The sequence below is a fragment of the Camelina sativa genome, chromosome 6 (genome assembly GCF_000633955.1).
Source record: "Camelina sativa cultivar DH55 chromosome 6, Cs, whole genome shotgun sequence".
NCBI lineage: Eukaryota > Viridiplantae > Streptophyta > Magnoliopsida > Brassicales > Brassicaceae > Camelina > Camelina sativa.
This window is the reverse complement of record NC_025690.1, coordinates 10,373,379-10,394,286: the sequence shown is the minus strand read 5'-3', so window position 1 is coordinate 10,394,286 and position 20,908 is coordinate 10,373,379. Positions and strand designations below refer to the sequence as shown.

General features: G+C 36.5%; 3 protein-coding genes and 1 pseudogene across 5 annotated transcripts; 1 reads left to right on the top strand and 3 right to left on the bottom strand.

Moving 5' to 3' along the window:
• On the bottom strand, positions 2,165 to 4,903 carry LOC104790807 (protein NRT1/ PTR FAMILY 2.7-like). 3 transcript variants are annotated; one of them, XM_010516590.1, is made up of 7 exons: positions 4,811 to 4,903; positions 4,460 to 4,596; positions 4,280 to 4,357; positions 3,961 to 4,178; positions 3,354 to 3,874; positions 2,754 to 3,274; positions 2,165 to 2,676 (listed from the first exon to the last, which is right to left on the bottom strand). In XM_010516590.1, the coding sequence occupies exons 2-7, from the start codon at positions 4,500 to 4,502 to the stop codon at positions 2,339 to 2,341; spliced, it is 1,719 nt and encodes a 572-aa protein (XP_010514892.1). In that variant the 5' UTR covers positions 4,503 to 4,596; positions 4,811 to 4,903; the 3' UTR covers positions 2,165 to 2,338. The 3 variants fall into 3 exon arrangements, with proteins under 3 accessions (XP_010514892.1, XP_010514891.1, XP_010514893.1); XM_010516589.2 differs by having other exon boundaries at positions 4,460 to 4,827; XM_010516591.2 differs by lacking the exons at positions 4,460 to 4,596; positions 4,811 to 4,903 and having other exon boundaries at positions 4,280 to 4,447.
• Positions 4,946 to 6,952, bottom strand: LOC104790806 (mitogen-activated protein kinase 3). Its single transcript, XM_010516588.2, has 6 exons — positions 6,621 to 6,952; positions 6,384 to 6,513; positions 6,130 to 6,267; positions 5,693 to 6,025; positions 5,427 to 5,610; positions 4,946 to 5,324 (listed from the first exon to the last, which is right to left on the bottom strand). The coding sequence occupies exons 1-6, from the start codon at positions 6,776 to 6,778 to the stop codon at positions 5,155 to 5,157; spliced, it is 1,113 nt and encodes a 370-aa protein (XP_010514890.1). The 5' UTR covers positions 6,779 to 6,952; the 3' UTR covers positions 4,946 to 5,154.
• On the top strand, positions 11,326 to 17,062 carry LOC104790803. Its single transcript, XM_010516587.2, has 14 exons — positions 11,326 to 11,458; positions 12,022 to 12,123; positions 12,434 to 12,561; positions 12,660 to 12,810; positions 12,890 to 12,999; positions 13,117 to 13,200; positions 13,299 to 13,347; positions 13,463 to 13,554; positions 13,670 to 13,796; positions 14,113 to 14,192; positions 14,272 to 15,617; positions 15,743 to 15,853; positions 15,932 to 16,676; positions 16,774 to 17,062. Exons 2-13 carry the CDS (start codon positions 12,031 to 12,033, stop codon positions 16,516 to 16,518), a joined length of 2,958 nt encoding a protein of 985 aa, XP_010514889.1. The 5' UTR covers positions 11,326 to 11,458; positions 12,022 to 12,030; the 3' UTR covers positions 16,519 to 16,676; positions 16,774 to 17,062.
• Positions 17,040 to 19,426, bottom strand: LOC104790804 (annotated as a pseudogene).

Below are 20,908 nucleotides of genomic sequence, written 5' to 3'. Positions count from 1 at the left end.
CAAGCAGATGCAATGAGGAAAGTTCATTATCAGAGTGCAGTAGGGAGTTTGATGTACTCAATGATTGGGACTCGATCGGATTTGGCTTATGCAGTTGGTTTGGTATGTAGGTTTATGAGTAAACCTTTGAAGGATCATTGGTTGGCAGTAAAGTGGATTTTGAGATATATTTGTGGAGCTCTGGAAAGGAAATTGTGTTATAGAAAGGAAGGAGAGTTTATACTGCAAGGGTTTTGTGACTCGGATCATGCTACGGATAAGGACAGGAGAAGGTCTGTTACTGGAATGGTGTTTACTCTGGGAGGTAACACCATTAGCTGGAGGTCGTCTTTCCAGAAGGTAGTGTCACTGTCGTCTACAGAAGCTGAGTAAATGGCCTTGGCAGAAGCTGCGAAAGAAGCGGTTTGGCTTAAGGGACTTATGAATGAGCTTGGTTATGATCAAGGATCAGTGAAGATCCATTGTGATTCTCAGAGTGCCATAGCTTTGGCGAAGAATGTTGTGTATCACGATAGAACCAAGCACATAGACGTGAAGTATCACTTTATCAGGGAGTTGATTAGTAACGGAGTAGTACAAGTGGTGAAGATTGCAACAGAGTACAATCCAGCGGACATTTTTACTAAGGTATTGCCCGTGGGTAAGTTCCAAGAAGCTTTGGAACTACTCAGGATTACTAAGAATTAGTTTGGAGCTGAAGCTCCAATAACAGCTGAGTGGGTTTACTCAGGAAATATGAAGTCAGGTGGGTTTTACCTGAGGAAGGTGAATGAGTGTGTTCAGGTACCGGAGTAGGAATCCAGAAGAAAGCTAGAACAAGTCGTATAATTGTCAAGGGGAGGTTTTGTGGGATTATGACATTTATACTAAGTAAGGGAAAGACTCTGTTGGGTTCAGAAGGTTTCAGCTTGCTGAATAAAGACGGTTCAGATTGTGACACGTGGTTTGATTGAAGCCGTCTACGACTAACGAAAGTCAATCGTCTCTCTTCTCCTTTGTTTCTATCCTCTTGATATATCATTCATTGTATTCATTAGAGTTTGTTAGATCCTAGTGAGAGAAAGAAAGAGAGAAGAAGAAACACTTATAGAGAGAGAAGGCTCGAACTTGAGCATCTTTGTTCTAGTGGATTCCGGATAATTTCCGGCGAGATGTAGGATCCTACCTAAGGATCCGAACTCGTAAAATTCTCTGTGTCGCTTACGCTTTCTGTTCAAACATTCACAAATGAGAGATCGAGAGAGAGAGAGAGTAATCATTGTAGATCTAAGATTCTTGAGGTTATAGAAGCAACAATTCTCAATCCAATATGTGTGTGATTTGCCTTGAATAACTAATACTTTTATGAGTTTTAATGTTTGTACAGATTTGTGTCGAACAAATGGTTTGGTGCTATTATATTTAGTGTGGAGTTGTACTTCGAAGAAGTTTTCAATAGACTCTATCTCTCTCTGTCAATAAATGAGGATGAAGCTGTAGTAAGAGGAACCTATATATGAAGAATTGAGGTAGACTTTTAAGACACTGTAAGTGAAACAGAGGACATGGTCTTGCTTCAAAGTGGTCTCCTTCAGGATCGAAAAGCTCAAGGAGCTATTGTGAGATAAGCTGAAACTTGACTCTTATAGATTAGTTTCTGGTTGTGGTAAAAGTAAATATACAAATAATATGACAACGAGAGAATGATTCAAACTGATGTATTGTATTCTTCATGTGCAGCTGCAGCCTCTCTTCTCACAAGAAAAAACTTGAAAAGAAAAAAAAGACTCAAAGCGGTTTTTCCTGCGAGTTAAGCCATCTCTGTCAGCTTCGAATCAGCCTGTGTGAAAGCAAAAAATCGTTCAACCTAATAACATTCAAGAAGTCAACTTAACATGCATGTCCTGTAGATAAATTACTTAAGACAGACCAACTTGTCTTTTATTACTAAGGATTTGTTCATACATCAACGATGCAACCAAGCGCACAAAAACATGTTGTAAGTTATTGAATTATATAATAGACTAAACTCACTCACTATTCACTAAGACAGCTTTGATGCTATCAACGTATTAAAGTTCATCCTAGATTCACCAAATACCCATTCATTTTCAGAAAAGCATGTAATGTCTGCACTATTCTAATCAACATTACCAAACAATTCTTCTTAATCCTCAATCACAGATTCACAGACACAAATCAATTATATTACGACAAATTTACAAATCAGTTTTACATATACTTCAAAAACAGTTGAAAAGAGCTTTTCAGACATAGCTCTCCCTTTACAAAACTGCAAATTATGAAAACAAAGTACTTGTTCTTTCTCTCTCTCTCTTTCTTTCTCCAGCTTATAGGATCATGAGGACAAAGTAGTAGAGTGAGAGCCAACAGCATCTTTGTCATTATCATCATCCTTAAGGTTTCTGTATCTGTAAAGCCAAGAACACACAAGAAAATAACCAAGATTCAAGACTCCACCTATCACTAAAACCCAGTAAACATTGTCAACTCTTCCATGGTTAATGTCATCTGGTAACCACGCGGTCGTTCTCTGAATAAGGTCGATTAAAGCAGTGCTTGTGTAGAAACATATCCCAATCACAACTGAGGTGATCGATGTTGCTGTGCTTCTCATAGACTCTGGAAACTCTTGATAGCACAGAGCTACATTCCCTGGGAAATGAAAGGCCTCCCCTGTAACCAAAAACAAGAACATGATCAATTTGAAAAAAAGTTCGAGTAGGATGAATTACCCAGAGTTGATATCTCACCTATTCCTACTATAACTAGAGGAGGGAATAGCCACAAGACTGACATGTCTGCAACCGATGATGATCCGAGGAAATGACCGTTCTGTACTACCTTCAATCGCTTTGCTTCAACTAAGGCAGTCACGGCCATGCTAAGAATGTTGAAAACATGGCCTGTCCCGACTCGTTGGAGTGGTGTGAGGAACTTTCCGGTTAGCTTTTGGTAAAATGGGTAGAGAAACCGATCGTTGACTATGATAAATAGGCAAGTGGAGAGAAGTGTTATGACTTGGAGAGAGCCGGCAGGGATTTTAAAGTTAGAGCCAAGCCTCCGGTCCATGACCAGACCTTGAAGAACTGTTAAGCTTAGCTGCATTGCGATTGGGGTGCTCAAAAATATTGTAGCTAACGCAAGAGGGATGATTCTCATGACTGCTTTGAAATCTTCCACTTGTTGAACGCTGCATAGTCTCCATGGATTGCGAATTGTGCCATCTGGTTTAACCTCTTCTTCTTGTTTCAAAGCTGCACGGTTAAAGAACCTGCGTATTTGATAACTCTCATTAAAATGGCCTCTCAGTGCAAGAATGAAACTGTGGTTTAGAGATGGTTTTTTTTAACCTGAAACTCCTTGTGGGAATTGTTGTGATTGATTCATTGTGGTAGTCTTTTTCGTTGGTGGAAACCACAGCTTTTCTTTTTCGTACAGCAGCGATAATTACGCATAGTAGACTTCTGAAGGGACTTCCTAAAGGCTTGTCGTGCTTGTAGAATCTTTTCCCCGCGATGAAAACCAAGAAACTGAAGAGATTGGCGGCTAAAGACAAACCAAACCCGAGGGTCCAGCTGATATTGTCTTCGGTGTAGACAATGGCGGTTGCACTTATAGCTCCAGCTAGATATGTTGTGAAGAAAAACCAGTTGAAAAAGCTTCCTTGGTCTTTAGTTTTTTCGTACTGGTTCGCACCAGCGGTTGCTAATGTGAACCTTGTCCCACCTGTTCCTATAGAGGCTAGAGTAATGGCCGTGTAAAGGACGCCGAGCTGGATTTTCGAAGGATATTGGCATAGGCTTGAAGCTGTTTCACAGGGTTTGGGTCTTAAAGAGTCAAGGGAAGCTGTTAGAGTCATCAGAGCCACACCCTGATCAAGAAGTAGAATTGGTGAACTTCTGTTTCAGAGAGAAGTTGATAAAAACAAATGTTGAGTGAGTCTTTTGTTAACTTTACCATAAGAGAAATGAAAGCTGAAACTGAGATAACAGGAATGGTTCCAAAGAAAGAGTCAGATGCAATGGCTGCAATAGCTGGAACCATACAGATACAACCACTAACAATGTTGGCAATCTGAGCTGCTGCGATGCTCTTCACGTTAAATTCCTCAATCAGGTAGACGATCAAGTTAAGTAACCAACCCCATGCAGCTATTGTCAGGCCTAACAACGTACCTGCACCATAGAAAGATAGATAGGTTCAAATTCCTACTTAAGTTCTAATAGTTATGAAGTTATGAATAAGATCAAACACAGAGAGAAACAGAATCTCTCACCTATCATAAACGGAAAGGTGATCCAACCTCCACTGCGGCGTTTGGTGCTTGAACCAGCTATTTCTGCATCACCTGTAACTGAACCAGCCATGTCTCAAAATATAGCAGAGATCTTTCACTTTTTGTTTGTCAACAATGGCCTGGAACTCTGAAACATATATAGACTATAAGTAATAATACATTGATAATGACATTCTCCGGTCCACGATATTTTATTCTTCATGCGCAGCAGCTTCAAACAAGAAGGATTAAGAAACTAAAAACTTCAAAGCTTATTGTCGATGCAAGTTGAGCCATCACTGTCAGCTTAGAACAGCCTGTGTGAAGACAAAATTATTTCCAACGCAACATTTTAAGAAGTCAACTGTAAATTGTCAGGTAAAAGGATATTGCTAAATAAAGACCCATTTGTGCCTAATTATTGCCAAGGAATTTGACCATTTATGGTTCAATAATGCAAGTACCTACTACCTAGAACCAAGCCCACAAAAAAGTCTCTTTTAAGTCATTGAATGAGAATAGACTACTCACAGCGACGAGCATTGACTCTGGTTTTAGCTCTTCAATGGCTCCCACTACTTTTGAGCTAGATGTGTACATTACAAAACTGTATGTATCCTTTCGTCTCTTTGTTTGCTAGAGAAGACTCAAGTATGTTCAGTAAAAAAAAGTCTGAAAATATGCTTTAATAACTGGAGTACTTTACATTGGAGCTACACTCAATTCACTAGTAGTAAATAAACATGAACAAACAAATAAAATTACAAGTTTATATATGTGGAAAGTACATGAATAAAAGAACATGCAAAGATACTAAGCAGCCATTTCGGATGGTTATTGGGTAATACCGGGCATTCACGGGGGCTGCTGCTCTTCTAACCGTATGTTGGATTGAGTGCTATAGCTTCCTGGTAGATCATATCTTTGATCTGTTCCTCGTCCAGAGGATGTTGTTCAAACTCGAAAGAGAATGGCTTTTGACAGATTGGCTCATCAGTTGGGTCATGCAATTTGGCGAGGTACTGATGATTCAGAGCTTCTTCAACTGCACACACAGAAGAATTTTACAGTGTTTTTAGCTTTGAATCAAACCATACGATGATAAGAAAAACCAATAGAGAACAGATGATGCATGTATATAACTTACCAGTGATTCTTCTGTTGGGGTCAAAAGTCAACATTCTGTCAACTAGATCAATGGCCAATGGGTTAACATGAGAGAAAAGTTTTGCTAACGGCTGGCGAGGGAAGTTGGGAAGTTGCCGGATGTATCTTTTCGCATCCTCGTTGTGTGTAAAGCCAAGATCAGATTCTGTCGGTGTGCCAAGCAACTGCGAAATCCAAACATATTCATCACATATTCCGGTAAAAAGCAGAATCTTTAAAACCATACTAACTTTTCTAATCTCTTACCTCTGTCAATAAGCGCATTTGATGAACATGGTCTTTACCAGGGAACAAAGGCTTTCTATTCATAAGCTCCATAAAGATACAACCAACAGACCAAACATCAATAGCAGCTGTATAGTCAGAAGAGTTCAACAGAAGCTCAGGTGCTCTATACCATCTAGTAACAACATACTCAGTCATAAAGTCATTCTCTGAAGTAGGTCTAGCAAGACCGAAATCACAGATCTTTAAATCGCAGTTCGCGTTCAACAGAAGATTGCTCGGCTTTAAATCCCTATGAATAATGTTAGCTGAGTGGATATACTTCAGCCCTCTAAGAAGCTGGTACAAGAAGTACTGTTTCACAACAAAGAACAAGCCAAGAATCAGTTTCATGTTTCTTCTACCATAGAAACCATCCAATCCAAGCAAATGAAAACAAGAACAGTTTTAGTTTTTACCTGACAGTGTTCCTCTGATAAACCTTGGTTAGATCTGATGATTTGGTGAAGATCAGTATCCATTAACTCAGTAGCAATGTAAACATCACTGAACTGTCTTCTTAGTGGTGGTGGAACCACATCTCGTATAGCTATAATCTGTTAGTTACAACAAATACCAAATCATGATTTGTTTTGTTAATTCCTTCATCTAATCTTAATCTCTCTCTACAGATAATAATTTCATAAACAAATCAAAAAACGAAGAAACTAACGTTTTCATGATCAAGATGACGAAGAAGCTTGATCTCACGAAGCGTACGTTTAGCATCCATATGATTATCAAAAGCATTCGCTATCTTCTTCATCGCCACTAGCTCGTTCGTCTCCGAATCCAACACAGAGCTTCACAATAATAAAAATAAAAAAAACTCCGATCTCAATCAACGAATCAAAAACTTTAAAAAAAAAAAAAAAAAAAAAAACTCAGAGAGGCGAAAGCGAAAACATACCAAACGATTCCATAAGCTCCACGACCAATTGGAATAATCGGAGGACGATACTTGGATGTGATCTCGAATAAACTACCGAAGATATCGTAACTTATAAACTGTCCGCCGTGAGTCTCCACCGCCGGGAAATCCGTGTACTGACCGCCGCCGGTGTTCATCTCTCTCTCTCTTTCTCGATCGATGAGCGTTGGAGATTTTAAATCAAGTCAAGCTTCAGTGAATGGTTTTGAATGAAGTATTGAATCGTTTTAACATATATAGTCAAGAGTCAACTGGAGAGACTGAGAGGATTAAAGCTGAGATGAGTTTTTTCGCGGTAACTGCGAGGAAGACGAAGATGGAAGAAGAAGAGAGAAGATGAAAAGATCGTGTGGATTAGATTAGAGCCGCCTTAAATCTAACGGTTGTTGTTCGTTTGTTGACTTCGTCAACGGTCTTCCTCTTTCTCAACGTCCTTTACAGTTCTATGTATCTATCTGCCTTAAATATATTTATTTATTATTTATATTTATTTTCTAAATATATTAAATTATTATTTATATTTGTTTTGTAGTTTCGGAGAAATATAAATAACGTGGGATTTTTAATAAACAAAGTCGTGTGTATACATACGATCGATAAATAAAATAGTACTCGTTTTATTCGTTTCAGAAATTAATTTTTAGTATTGGTTACGCTAGCTTGTTATGTAATGAGATTATCGAAGTATAAATGTATAATAAAAGAGTATTAAATATACAATTTGTGGTTTTCGAGGTTAATGATACTATATTATGATATGATCGTCGTGTTTTAAGTCATTACTTGTTTATAGGTTTTTTCTTTTTTATATAGATAACAAGAAAAATATTAGGAGGATAAACTTGTTTTGTTATGTTAGGCAGTAATAATATGGCTATCGAAAAGTAAAAATAAAAAATATTATACTTCGATTTGTTAGTATAAGTTAGTTTTCAAAAAAAAATTATAGATACATGTCTATTCTCTATATACAATGTTGAAAAAAAATTGGCATGTGTTATCTCATAATTTTTCTGGATTTTATTATTCAATTTTAGTTTAGATTTTATAGATTTGCCATTTTTTTTTTCTCAACATGTGTGTTTTTTTTATCTATATACTTTTTTTTTTGCTAAAATACACAATACTTCGTCCCAAATACTAAACTATTAGAGCAAACAAAACCAAAAAAATTCAAACATAACGTGTAAAATTGTGTTTTAAATCTTAAAAATAATAAATTTACAATATTTACTTATTACCGCTCAATATATTTTTCTGTATTTTGATTTTTTTCCCAAATAAATACATAAATTTTAGTAGACAGTAAAGGTAAAAAACTGAAGTACATAAACTTTATAAAAAAAAAAAACACAAAGTCACAAACTCTAGATATACAAACCCTATATGTATTGTCTTAATATATTGGCCATCCAAAAACTTTAAATTATAGAGTGACATGGATCACTTGAGAGGTTGATATTTGTCAAATGATTTTAATTAGGTAAAATCATAACTATACACCAAATTTCATTAGAATTAAGTATATCACTATATTAAAATTTATTTTAAAACTTTTTCTAATTTTAATCATTATAACTATACAATTAATACACCATAAATTAGTTTCATACATTTATTGGGCCTTTTAATATTTCTACAATTTTTCTTACATCAAAATGCAACTATAATCATTCAAAACACAATTAAGTTAAATTATTTTGGTAATGTATTCTCCACCATGTTAATGGTTGACCAATCAATTAATACACTTAAATGTGAATTACCTACATAAATAACAAACAGTAGAACCTCTATAAATTAATACACTATAAATTAATAAATATATTTGGTCCCAAGTTGGGAATATTGTAATTTTGGACATAATTCGATAATATAATAAGATAATAATTTTTTTGAAAATACTTTGTAAATATATGGTCCCATCAATAATATAAATTAATAATTTTAAAAAATTATCTAAATATATGTATATATATATACACATTAATTTTTATTAGAGTTTACTTTTAATATTTTTACTATAGAAATTTTTTTGAGTACTATCTTCAAAACATGATAATTGTTATTTTCATTTTAATTGATTTTATAAAAATATTAATTATAACGATTAAATTTTATTTTTAAACTTTTTTACCAAATTAGTAAAAGTTTCTTTATAAATTAATAATTATTAATTTCTCGAGAAATTAAAACTTCTATAAATTAATAGAATTTCATGGTCCCAACATTAATAATTTATAGAGAGGTTTTAATGTATATCCAATTTGTTATAAACAATATGTTTTAGTTTTGTAATTCATATTCAATTGTGCATGACCTGCACATTTGTTATCAACAACTAGGTGTACACGTTGCTACAACACGGCCATAATTTTTTTTTTTTTTGTCTCTGGTACACAATCAACCGACACCAACGATAAAGTGATGCTCATAAAAATCATGAATTTGATGATCACTCATTTAGATGACCACAACGAAGGGGCTATGTTGGGTATCTCCTCGGGAGACATCAATTTCCGCAGGGTCATAGCCTTGGCTAAGGAGATGGAGGTTTAAACGATTTTTGGATACAAGGAAGGCGGAATCCATCATGCATTACCCTGGCACCGGTGTAGGGAATGAATATAATTGTAAATGATACAAATATTTTCAATCAAATATTTGAAATGATACAAAAATTAAATCAGTTATTGTAAATGATACAACTTTTAAAATCATTTTTTAAAAATTGATACTAATTTTAGCATCAATTATTTGTAAGTAATATAAATAATTGACATCAATTATTATAATCGACACAAATAGTAACATCATTTGTTGATAATTGGCATGTTATTAATATTGATTATAATAACTGATACAGACAAAAATTGCATCAATTGATGATAAATCGATGTTAATTATTTGCATCAACAATGTAAGTATCAATTTTATAAATGATGTAAAATTTATTTGTATCATTTTATAAGTAATGCAATAATACAAAATAAGTGATACAACACACATCATACACAAAACTATATACATATTTCTCTCGTGAATTATATTGATAGATGTGTGGAGAAATATCTTGTTAATTAATTGGCTAATTTAATAGCATAATTTTTTTTTACCCTTTAACATGTCGAGAAAATGAGGATAGTGATATTGGGCTCGTAAAATACTTGTTGAAGTATTGTATGGACTGTCTTTGTCAGTTTGAACAAATAAAGCAATAAAAAGACCTTCTCGAACAATCTCAAATCACAAATACAGTCCATAGATCAGTTCGAAGATCTTTACTTGGTAATCCCATATTGGTGAAAAATGATCTTGATGAGTATCTTTTTTTTTACTTTCATAACTGTTGTTTTCGTCTTTGCACATTGATCTGAGGTTGTACTCTCTTGTGATCTCCGCAACCATCTCTTGTTTGGTCAATTTTTGATTCTTTCTCAACCATTCTGCAAACAACTAAGCAATTGCTCATACCTTCAACATCTTTAAGTATTCTAACATGGCACATGAATGATAATGCTCATATATATACCTTTACTTGCATCTCATGTTTTTTCTTCTCATAGGAGTAGTAACATTTCCATGAACATTTCACATCAGTAGTAGTCGAGCACTTTGCACCAATACTCAAATTCTATGACCTATAAAGCTTAATATTGTATCGCGTTTTCAGATAATACCTCGACACTGCAATCTTAAAAACTGCTGGGAAATTGAATGTTTCCCCCAACCTAAGTAGGTATACAGGATCTTCAGCTTTTTAAGGAGCACCATCTTCACCTTTAGAATCATTTTTGTCATTACTGTCACGACAGCGGCTCTGGAATCTTCTCATCATCCCAAATTTCATCACTACCATTTGCATCACTCTCGCCTCCATTGTTAGCCTCTCTAAACTCAGCTTCAAAGTCAACACAATTTTCTTCCTCTACACTTAGATCTCCATCATCTATTTTTACACACCTACATCTGGTTTCATAATAGCTACAATGCTCCATTTTTCTTCTCTACAAACTTCTTCATGTTTTCCCTCATTAAAATATTCATTGCTAGGAACCTCACAATCATCCCCATTCACAACTTCATGATTTTCTTCAATATCGTTTGGCGTTTTTCGTTTTCGATTCTTTCGTTGTTTTTAAGATTTCCATCGCCTCGGTTTCCAGTGGGTATTGAAACACCCCAATCTATGGTTATTGTGGGATTGCCACCGCCTCAATCTCCGGTGGGCATTGAACCGCCTTAGTGTCAGATCCTTATGGGATTCGATCTACCTCAGTGTCCGATGGGATCTCAAAGCACTCATTTCCATCGTGATGTTCCGACATCTTTTGCCTCTCGGAACCATCAATCGCAGCGACCAACGTGTAAAAAATAACCTAGTCACCTTCTTTTTAACAGCGATTTAATGTGGAACCTCAAATGACCTAGTCATCAAAACTTGCCCAATTTTATTTAAAAAAAAAAAAATCAACATAAATTTAGTGATTTAGATGAGACAATTCAGAAATTAAAATAAACCACCAGAAACTTTAAACTTCAAATCTTTAACCCGATGCCAATTGTAATAATCGAACCGGAGGTAATGGCAGAAGCGTAATAAACAAAGAATCTATGGGTATAGTTATTTCCATATTATCTCTTCTTATTATGCAATCGTGGATCTGGCCGATGAAAAGATTTTTGAAGGGTTATAAAAACCAAAACCAGAAAAAAGCCAGCGGCCAAAAATCTCAGCCATCCAATCTCACTTCTTCTCTCGTCTCTCTCTCTCGCTCGCAAAATCTCTCCGATCGAATCTCTCTCTCGACTCAGCTGTATGTTTCACTTCTTCTTCTTGATTGATTCTATCATCCCTTTGATTTTGGTTATGGAATCGCCGAATCTCAAAACCCTAGTTCTGTTTCTTGCTTCTGATTTATACGATTTAGTTCCGGCGTTGTTTTTGGGATCAATCATGATTGACTCCGATTGTAGAAATCTCACTTGATATATATATATTTTTTAATATGACTTTCGATTGGCATGCACGGATTAATTTATCGACAGCTCTTGACTACTATAGATGCATCTGGCTCGTTTAGATTCTTGATTTCGATCTGGAAAAGTTCGAATCTTTAGAACCAAATTTGGCTTTGGAATAATATTGATGAGATCTTCAATTTTGATTGAACTGTTATTTAGTTAAATTGCCGTACAAACTGTTGTGGAAGTACTAAAAAGTTTATTTTTTAGTTTTGTCTCTGTGTGGTAGATATAATGGTGTCAGTAGTATGGTTTGCTTTTTGCTTGTTAATCTTCTAATGGGCCATTATTCCAAGTTCTTTGTTCGTATATATATCTTATTCGCTTTCTTTTTGTTTTTACTTGTCTTATTCAGGAAAAAACAATGAGTGATTACGGTGAAAAGACTTGCCCTTTGTGTGCAGAGGAGATGGATTTGACTGACCAGCAGTTGAGGCCTTGTAAATGTGGCTATCAGGTCCAGTTTCTGATTTACATGTCGATGCATTGTGTTAAACTTCTAGCTTTTTTTGAGCAGTTTTTTTTTTTCTTGTTTTTGTGATTAGGGTAGACAATTAGGTTTAGTTATGATTTTCTTATGGTTTAGTTTTGTAGGCTGTAATGTGGTATACCTAGAGCATACAAAATATATATATATATATATATGTTGAAAACTATTGACTCAAAATATTTGTGTTTATACTGATTGTGGTGGCCTCAGAGATCGTTGATTTTTGTTCTGCTGATAATTTTCTGATCTGATGTGTGTTTTACCTCCAATCTTACAGATTTGTGTTTGGTGCTGGCACCACATAATGGACATGGCTGAGAAAGATCACTCAGAAGGGCGCTGTCCAGCTTGCCGCACTCCATATGACAAAGAAAAGATTGTTGGGATGACTGTTGATCAGGAGAGGTTGAGATATGACACCTGTTGATGAATGCCAACTTTTGTTCTGTATCAGTTCTTCGGTTTTGGTTTGCTGATGTTTCTTATCTATTTCCTGTTCTCAGACTGGCCTTTGATGGCAACATGGATCGCAAAAAAACACAGAAGTCAAAACTGAAACCTTCTGAAGGGAGAAAGCAACTAACCAGTGTTCGAGTGGTTCAAAGAAATCTTGTCTACATTGTTGGGTTGCCACTTAATCTAGCAGATGAAGATGTACGGGATCTTTCCTCGAAAACTTTGTGATTATTTCCTATGATCTGCTTAGTGACGGAAAAGTTTCATTTTTTTTCAGCTTCTCCACCGTAAGGAATATTTTGGTCAGTATGGAAAGGTTCTAAAGGTTTCTATGTCCCGAACAACAACGGGTCTCATTCAACAGTTCCCTAACAACACATGCTGTGTGTACGTTTCGTTGTTTCTAATGTTAATCAACCAAATTTCTCTTTTAGCATGAATGGATTTCTTACAGGTTTGTTTGCATTGTTATTATGTTCTGATTATTACTGGCTATTGCTCCAGATATATCACTTATGGTAAAGAGGAAGAGGCTGCTCGATGCATCGAGTCCGTTCATGGATTTATCTTGGATGGTAAAGCACTGAAGTAAGTCATTCGGAGTACCCTGTTATTTGAAACTGGCTGTGTACAATGGCAACTATCTTCATTGATTTCATTATTTCCCTTTTTTTCTTTTACTGCAGGGCATGTTTTGGGACAACCAAGTATTGTCACGCATGGTTAAGAAACGTGGTATGTACTCCTTTTCTGCTCTCTGGCTGACAGAGTTTTTGTTTTGGCTTTCCTCTTTTCAGTCGAAATTTGCAACTGATACTAATGGAATATGGATTTGTTTTTCTATTATCAGGCATGCAACAATCCTGATTGCCTCTATTTGCACGAGGTTGGCTCTCACGAGGATAGTTTTACAAAAGATGAGATCACATCAGCCCATACAAGGTAATCTTCATTGTCATATTGTCTAAGTTTTCTTCTTGTACTCATGATTATTTTTACGCATATAATATGTGGAGAAATTGTAGTATTAATTCATTTAGTAATTTTAAATGAGCAGAGTTCAGCAAATTACTGGAGCGTCAAATACTATGCAATACCGTTCAGGGAGCATGCTACCTCCACCATCGGATGCTTATTGCATTGACAGTTCTACTGCAAAACCAATTGCAAAAGTTCCTTCTAATGTAAGCTCTCTAAACTTCTCTACTACTTTACCTTGATATATGAGGGTGCTACTCTTAACATTTTGCATTCTTATCTCCTGTAGCCTTAGTTAGAGTCATATATTGGTAAATGCATTCTGATGTTGCTCACTAGAAAGTAGAAACTTTAGTGCATGTGTAGCATTCCGTAGAAACTTAACTTTTCTCTGCAATAGCTTCAGATTGTGTACATGTGTTTTGTTTTTTCAATTAAATCGTTTCATTTACTCTTTTTTTAAATTACGAAAAGGCTATATGAAATTAACGTTTAGTTCTCTTTTCATATTTATTGGTGTAGACTGCAGTTAGTGCTCCCAAGGGTTCTCCACCTAGTGGGAGCTCTGGTAAATCAACTGCTCTTCCTGCTGCAGCATCATGGTAAGTTTCTTGCTGTAAGCCATTGTTTATGTGCACTTTTTTAAGTGGTCATTTAAAAAAATTGAAATTTCTGTTGCAGGGGGGCGCGTTTAACAACAAATCATAATTCTATAGCAACTTCAGCTATGTCAAATGGATCTTTGGATAATCGTAGATCACCATCAGAGAATGGAACTTTGACTATGTCTACAGTTGTTGCAAATGCAGCTTATGGGCCTGTATCGTCTAGTAACACTCTTCAGAAACCACCTCACAAGGAAGAAATCCAAATATTGGCTGGAAAAAGCAAACCTGGCATGTTGAAGCCTGTGCAACATAAGATTGTGGTGGATCCTGGGTCCAAGAGAAGTACATCGCCTAATAGAGATCCTACTAGCAATCAGATATCCTGTTTAGTAGAATCTTCACACAATAGCAGAGTCATTGACAAGCCTTCTGCTGTTGAGAATTCTTTTGAGCACACAGATGAAATTGCTGAAGATGTCTCTCATGTTAGTAACTTGTCGGCTGATGTTGCACGGATGGGGATAACTACAATTTCTAAGGATGAAGGTCCTAGTGTTCCAGTGGCTATTGGTATTCATTGTGATCAAGGTTCTATTAGACAACCTGGTAACGATGTATCAAATCTGGAGCAGTGTAGAATGCATAGAAACACTGATGCAGAAGCTGACATATTACAAAATGGGATTCATGGTTCCAGGCCAGAGTGGGATTGGAGATCAGGTTTGCAATCCCAGATAGATGTTAAGTTGAAAGTGGATGATCTTTCATCGTTTAAAAACAATAGGCGAGATGTTGCAAAGGCTATTAGCGACTCGTCTTATATGCTTCGTTCATCAAGTTCCGTCCTGGATTCAAATAATCTAGCTTCTCGTTCTTTTCAGACCAGGGAAACTCCTGGTGGGATGGATTCCGATATTAGATCCTCCTTTGACATAGGTAACTATAGATTGCATCTTCCAAACGGATTTTCTGAGAAATCCATATCCAATATGGAGCATTCTTTATTTGCGAATGAAGGCAGGAACAACATGCAGAATACAGAGGATGATATAATTTCAAACATTTTAGATTTTGACCCCTGGGATGATACCTTGGCTTCGTCACACAATTTTGCAAAATTACTTGGCCAGAGTGATCATAGAGCCAGCATTTTGGAATCTTCTAACCTCATAAAGCAAAATAATGACCAGTCCCGATTCTCTTTTGCTCGGCATGAAGAGTCAAATAATCAAGTGTATGACAGTAAGAGTTACAGCGTATCTGGGCAGTTGTCAAGAGATCAGCCTCTTCAAGAGTTTGGAGTGAACCGTGATATGTATCAGGATAAGCTTGGGAGTCAAAACGGTTTTGCCTCAAATTATTCCGGTGGATATGAACAATTTGCTGCTATTCCTGGATTGTCTTCCTACAAGAGTCCTGGTTAGTATATATCATCGCTTCTTATAGTTGTTTTCTGCAATTAAAATTGGTTTGACTAACAAGTAATTCATTAAGACTATCTCTTCCTCTGGTTTTCTGAACTTTTCACCATTGTCCTCTTGTAGTGGCGAGGACTCAAGTTTCTGCTCCTCCTGGTTTCTCTGCTCCCAACAGGTTACCTCCTCCCGGTTTCTCTTCACATGAAAGAGCCGACCTGTCTTCTGATATTGGATCAGGTATTATATATTACATTCCTAAAAATGAATAGTTTCAACTTTCCATAAGCTGAAACTCTTGTAACACATATTCTGTAGGAACTCGTTTGCTTGAGGCAGCCGCTTTCTTGAAGAACACATATCATATACCACCTCCAAGTGGCAATTCAAATTCTGCTGGAGATATTGAGTTTATTGATCCTGCAATTTTAGCCGTTGGAAGGGGGAGACTTAACAATGGGATGGAAACGGCAGACTTTGATATGAGATCAGGGTTCTCTTCTCAGATGAATTCCTTTGAGAATGATCCAAGACTTCAATTGTTGGCACAGAGGTCTCTGGCTGCACAACAAGTCAATGGAAATCACGATCCCAGGAACGTTAACAACTTCTCTTCTTCACTCTCCGACCCATATGGAATTAGTTCAAGGCTAATGGATCAAACACAAGGAACTGGCTTATCTCCTTTTACACAGTTGCCTAGACAAACTTCACCAAGTCCATTGTTGTCAAATGGTCACTGGGATAAGTGGAATGATCCCCAAAGTGGTAACACTCTTGGGATTACCCAGCTTCTAAGGAGTGAACGGATGGGATTTAATGACAATGTCTACAGCCGTTTTGAAGAGCCTAAATACCAGAGGCCAAGTCCCGGAGATCCGTACAACAGAGCATACGGGATGTGATTACTTGGTTGAATTTTCGTAAAAGAACGATTGTTTGGCTGATTTCAGTGTTGGAAGAGTCATAGTCGAAACTGCTCTGTCTATTTGTCCATATCAAACCAGACCTTAGTATCAACAATCGCAATATCTGCTTGCCAGGAGTAGTTTAAATTCGATTGGTATAGACATCTTGTTCCTCTATACCTCGTCAAGTATAGACAATCATTTACTGATATTGTTATGTGTTCTTACCAAAGTTGTTTCTCTCATTTGCAGGAGGACACCTTACCTTGTTGGGTGTGTGTATCAGCAAAAAAATTCAGTGCTGTTGATTCAGAAGATGATCTAGTCTTCATTTGCATACTTCAGAAGACTTAACTAGTGACAAACTCCCCTGCATTTTTGGCGCTACTGTGAATTCATTCTGTATAGATTATAGAGCTTTGAAGAACAAACTCCCCTGCATATTTGTATAAAGAAGAGTTGCTGGAAAAAAAAATGATCTGTTTCTTGTGCAACCTCTCTTCAACTTTTTCTCCTAATTGAATGAAAGAAATTCACAGCATTAGACCGTGAACTCGTTTGTTTTTATAACGAGATTTGCTTTGGTCGTCTCTTGGAAGATTACAAATTTCTTGTTATTATTTTCCTTTACTTATTAAGAATTACAACACGCAAGCAAAATCAACAAGTATTTGGGAACACATGGACCTGTGTAATCTATCACATTAGTGGAGGACTCAGCACACTAGTTGAGGACTTAGCTTACAATACATTCTCTTTCTGAAGGCTCATCTTCGTTGGCTGCTAAGCTTGCGATCAGTTGAGCTTCATGTCCTTCATCACTGTCAATGTCAGCTGAAACGTATCTTCTCTCTGTAAACGCTGACGTCTGACGTCTCTGTAGCCGGAGAACGTGCATAATTACATCAGGAGTCAGTGTCACCCTCGACTGGTCTTCTCTTCCCACTCGGTTCGATTCCATCACCTGCATTTCCCACAAAACACAGATTCAGTGTTTTGGGACATGTCTCAACATTAAACATTTTGGTTAAAGAGGAGATGTGATCTATCTAGTAGTTTTCACCTTTTCGATCTTTTCAGGTAGAGAAAGAACATTGTTTGACATTGGCGTCCATAGCTTAACACTCTTTTCAATACCGCAGGATGCAAGAAACGGTATGTGTGGGTGAGACTCGAGATGATTCACCACTCGTCTATCACCCAACATAGCCCGCACAAGCTTACCCCCTTTCTTTTTCCATATAAAGATGTGACCACAGTCTGAACCACTCGTCACATATTCATCATTTAGACCGAAAAAGTTCACTCCTTTAACTGTTTGTGCATTGCGATGTCCTGTATACACCTGTGGCTCTTCCATTTCTTGCAGTTTCTCCGGAGAAATAGAAACCGGTGACGAACCATAACCCATGTTTTTCTCAAACAGGTAAATGAGCTCGTTGTTGTAAGAGACTAGTAGTTCTCCAGCTTTGGAATATGCCAATCCTGTGATATGAACACTGTTGGTTTCCCGAAGATGACGGGGACAGAAAATGTTCACAGGTGGGTCTGGTAAGATGTGGCGACATACTGGAGCTAACTGTACTCTTCTAGTGTCGTAGACTCGTGCGTATTCATCGGAACCCCCAACCGCAAGATAAAATGAGTTCCTTGGATCTATCGCAATAGAATTCAATCTGATCCTACTGCTAGAGTGATGTCTCCTGCAGCCTTGCGTGAACGGAGAGGAATACAAAACCATAGTGGCACTGTTGCTACGTATATCAAACTGCCCAAAAGAAAAAACAGAGACAAGTTATGTTTGAGTTTCCAAAAGCCAAACATTATGAACACATTGGAGCATGAGAGAGATATAGAGACCAACATGTTGAACAAAACCATCTTCACCACAGCTGTAAAATAGATTAGGATCTCCAGGCAAAACAGCAAGCTTGTACACACGACCGTGGTGCCTCCCTAGCCTTTATGTCTCCACTTTGCCATTTTCTAGGATCTGACCAAGTCTTACCTGCAAAACAGAACGAACACCGAAACTAAATACAAAAAGCAACAATGCTGGAGGTCTTGTAGATTTTTGAGATTACAAGCATACTTGTCCATCAGCACCAGATGTTATGATAGTCCTGTCATCTGTAAAAGGTATGAACTTAGTCTGAAACACATTTCCACAGTGGCCAGAGGGATACGACAATGTCTTGCTTCCACTCAACCAGTTCCAAAGCATGATTTGTCTATCATCAGAACCCGAAACAAGAACATCGCCAGTGGAATTAAACTCCAAGGCATTCACACATCCCTCAAGCCCATTTAACTTCCCGTAAAGATCTAGTTTCTTCACTATCCCCTGAAGTAGCCAAATAAAACAATACAGTTCAATCCTAAGAGTCTTTAGACAAGTCTTTGAATTTGGTTCGGATTGTCTCATATACATCCTACAAAACACTAATCTAGAACTTGTAAGTTGTAACAACCCATTGATTCAAAAGCTTTCGACTTTAACACAAGACCTCCCACTTAGAAACAACCTTAGCATCACTAACTTGGTCTTGAAGAACCACTAAGATCCATGATTCGAAACTCAAATCCAGAAAATGAGAAGACTTTATGATAAAAATGACATAACTAATCAAAACCCACGATTCCTATACGAATTTTGAGCACGAAATACGAAAACTTTACTCTTCCCGAGTTAGAAAAAGTCTCATTCGAAAACGGAAACAAGCAAGAGAGGGTTCAAGATCGGAGGAATAGAGTGATGGAGTTAGTGAAGAAAACAAAATGAGTAACCTCAGAAGCAGAGATACGACGAGAGATGGAGCTCGAATGAAAGAAACCAATCTCTCTGTTGAATAGCTTCGTGAAGCTATCACCGATCTCTGTGTTTCGTCGTCTCGCCATTGTACGAAGTTTTAAAGTCTCTCTATGCTTTTGCGTTTGTATAAAACTATAAATCGTGATTCGTAATCAGGCATGAACATCGTGCCGTCTACATTACTCAAAATATGACGGCTTGTTGTTTAAACCCACTTCAAAACGGCATACATGCGAAGTTACTGTAACTTATATAATCTCTTCAATCGGAACCATTTGATATTGGCAGAACAATAGATTTAATAGGATAAATAATTAAATATTATTGTTTAAAATGATACTTTATTTCCTCCTAATTTTGTAAACAAATTGTTAAATATATATATATACATATATATATATATATATATATTCCTAAGAGAAGAAGGAATCAGCAAATAATAAAAGACACATATCATCTATAATATTAAAAGAAAAGTTGTTTATAAAACTAATCTTAATTTTGTAAAGAATTACAACTGAATGTCATTGGATTTATGACTAATTTAATCTATTAAAAAAAAAAAGTAAAAACATACTAGATACGGACCCACGGTACACCGAATTTCCGAGTCAAAAAATCTTTAAAATTAATCCAAATCAAAGCCCAAATGACAACATTGACCATTGCAATTTGCAATGTACCATGCATACACTAATAATGTTTAAGCTGTGGGGTTTTGAGACTTAATTTCAATGAAAATTAATTAGTTTGTTCAAAATGAAGTAAATGCAAAAGGAGGTCAAATGTATTTTTTTTCTTTTTCCTCACAGAAAAGAAAAGGGATTTGACTCATACTCAAGTCTGCGTCTCTGTATAGACAACTCATTTGTTTCACCATTCCCTGAAAAAATCCAATTTCATTCATTTTCACAACAGTAATTTCCACGAGTGGCACATGCAAGATTCATCGATCGGTAGGGATAGATATCAGTTTCTCTGATTCTTGTGATCGAGAGAGAAACGAACTTGATATCTAATATGAACATGCATAAACCAAATGAAGAACTAGACAAGCAAGGGCCTGAAATATTTTTCTGTGATAATGTCAAAAGGACGAAGAGAGCATCCCTCAAGATTCAGGACACAAACACTAATTAATCACCACCACCAGCAAAAGCTTGTAAACAGAGGATATAATTCAACTCAGCCTCTAATGTATTCACACAACACATCACTCAAAATGTATGGAGTATAAGACTGAACCAAGCTCTTTGCAATACAAATCATCAATGCCACAACAAAAGTAGCCAGACGTAGAAGGAGCTATTAATATCATTAGAAACTCACAACAATGTTCACTTGTTTCTAACTCAATAACCGATCATACAAGACATTCAAATCTAACAACAACACCAAATAAGTTCAAATTATCTACATCTGTTAAAAATCACAAAACAAACAACCTATTGATTCCCCTGCATACTAACTCACCGTCAGTTATTATTCTTCGTCTTGTTCGTTGTGCAGTGATGAGTAAAAAAGAGTCCGTTTGGTGGAGATGTAAGCTGAATCTCGCACCTCCCAAGCAGCGTT

Coding starts and splice junctions, on each gene's coding strand:
- LOC104790807 (XM_010516590.1), bottom strand. CDS start 4,502: ATGAAGAATAAAATATCGTGGACCGGAGAATGTCATTATCAAT. Junction 4,358..4,459: donor CGGAGAATGTCATTATCAAT/GTATTATTACTT, acceptor TGGCTGGTTCAG/TTACAGGTGATGCAGAAATA. Junction 3,875..3,960: donor CAGCTTTCATTTCTCTTATG/GTAAAGTTAACA, acceptor CTTCTTGATCAG/GGTGTGGCTCTGATGACTCT.
- LOC104790803 (XM_010516587.2), top strand. CDS start 12,031: ATGAGTGATTACGGTGAAAAGACTTGCCCTTTGTGTGCAGAGGAGATG. Junction 12,124..12,433: donor CTTGTAAATGTGGCTATCAG/GTCCAGTTTCTG, acceptor CCAATCTTACAG/ATTTGTGTTTGGTGCTGGCA. Junction 12,811..12,889: donor TTAATCTAGCAGATGAAGAT/GTACGGGATCTT, acceptor ATTTTTTTTCAG/CTTCTCCACCGTAAGGAATA.
- LOC104790806 (XM_010516588.2), bottom strand. CDS start 6,778: ATGAACACCGGCGGCGGTCAGTACACGGATTTCCCGGCGGTGGAGACT. Junction 6,026..6,129: donor TATCAGAGGAACACTGTCAG/GTAAAAACTAAA, acceptor GTTGTGAAACAG/TACTTCTTGTACCAGCTTCT. Junction 5,325..5,426: donor CCCCAACAGAAGAATCACTG/GTAAGTTATATA, acceptor CTGTGTGTGCAG/TTGAAGAAGCTCTGAATCAT.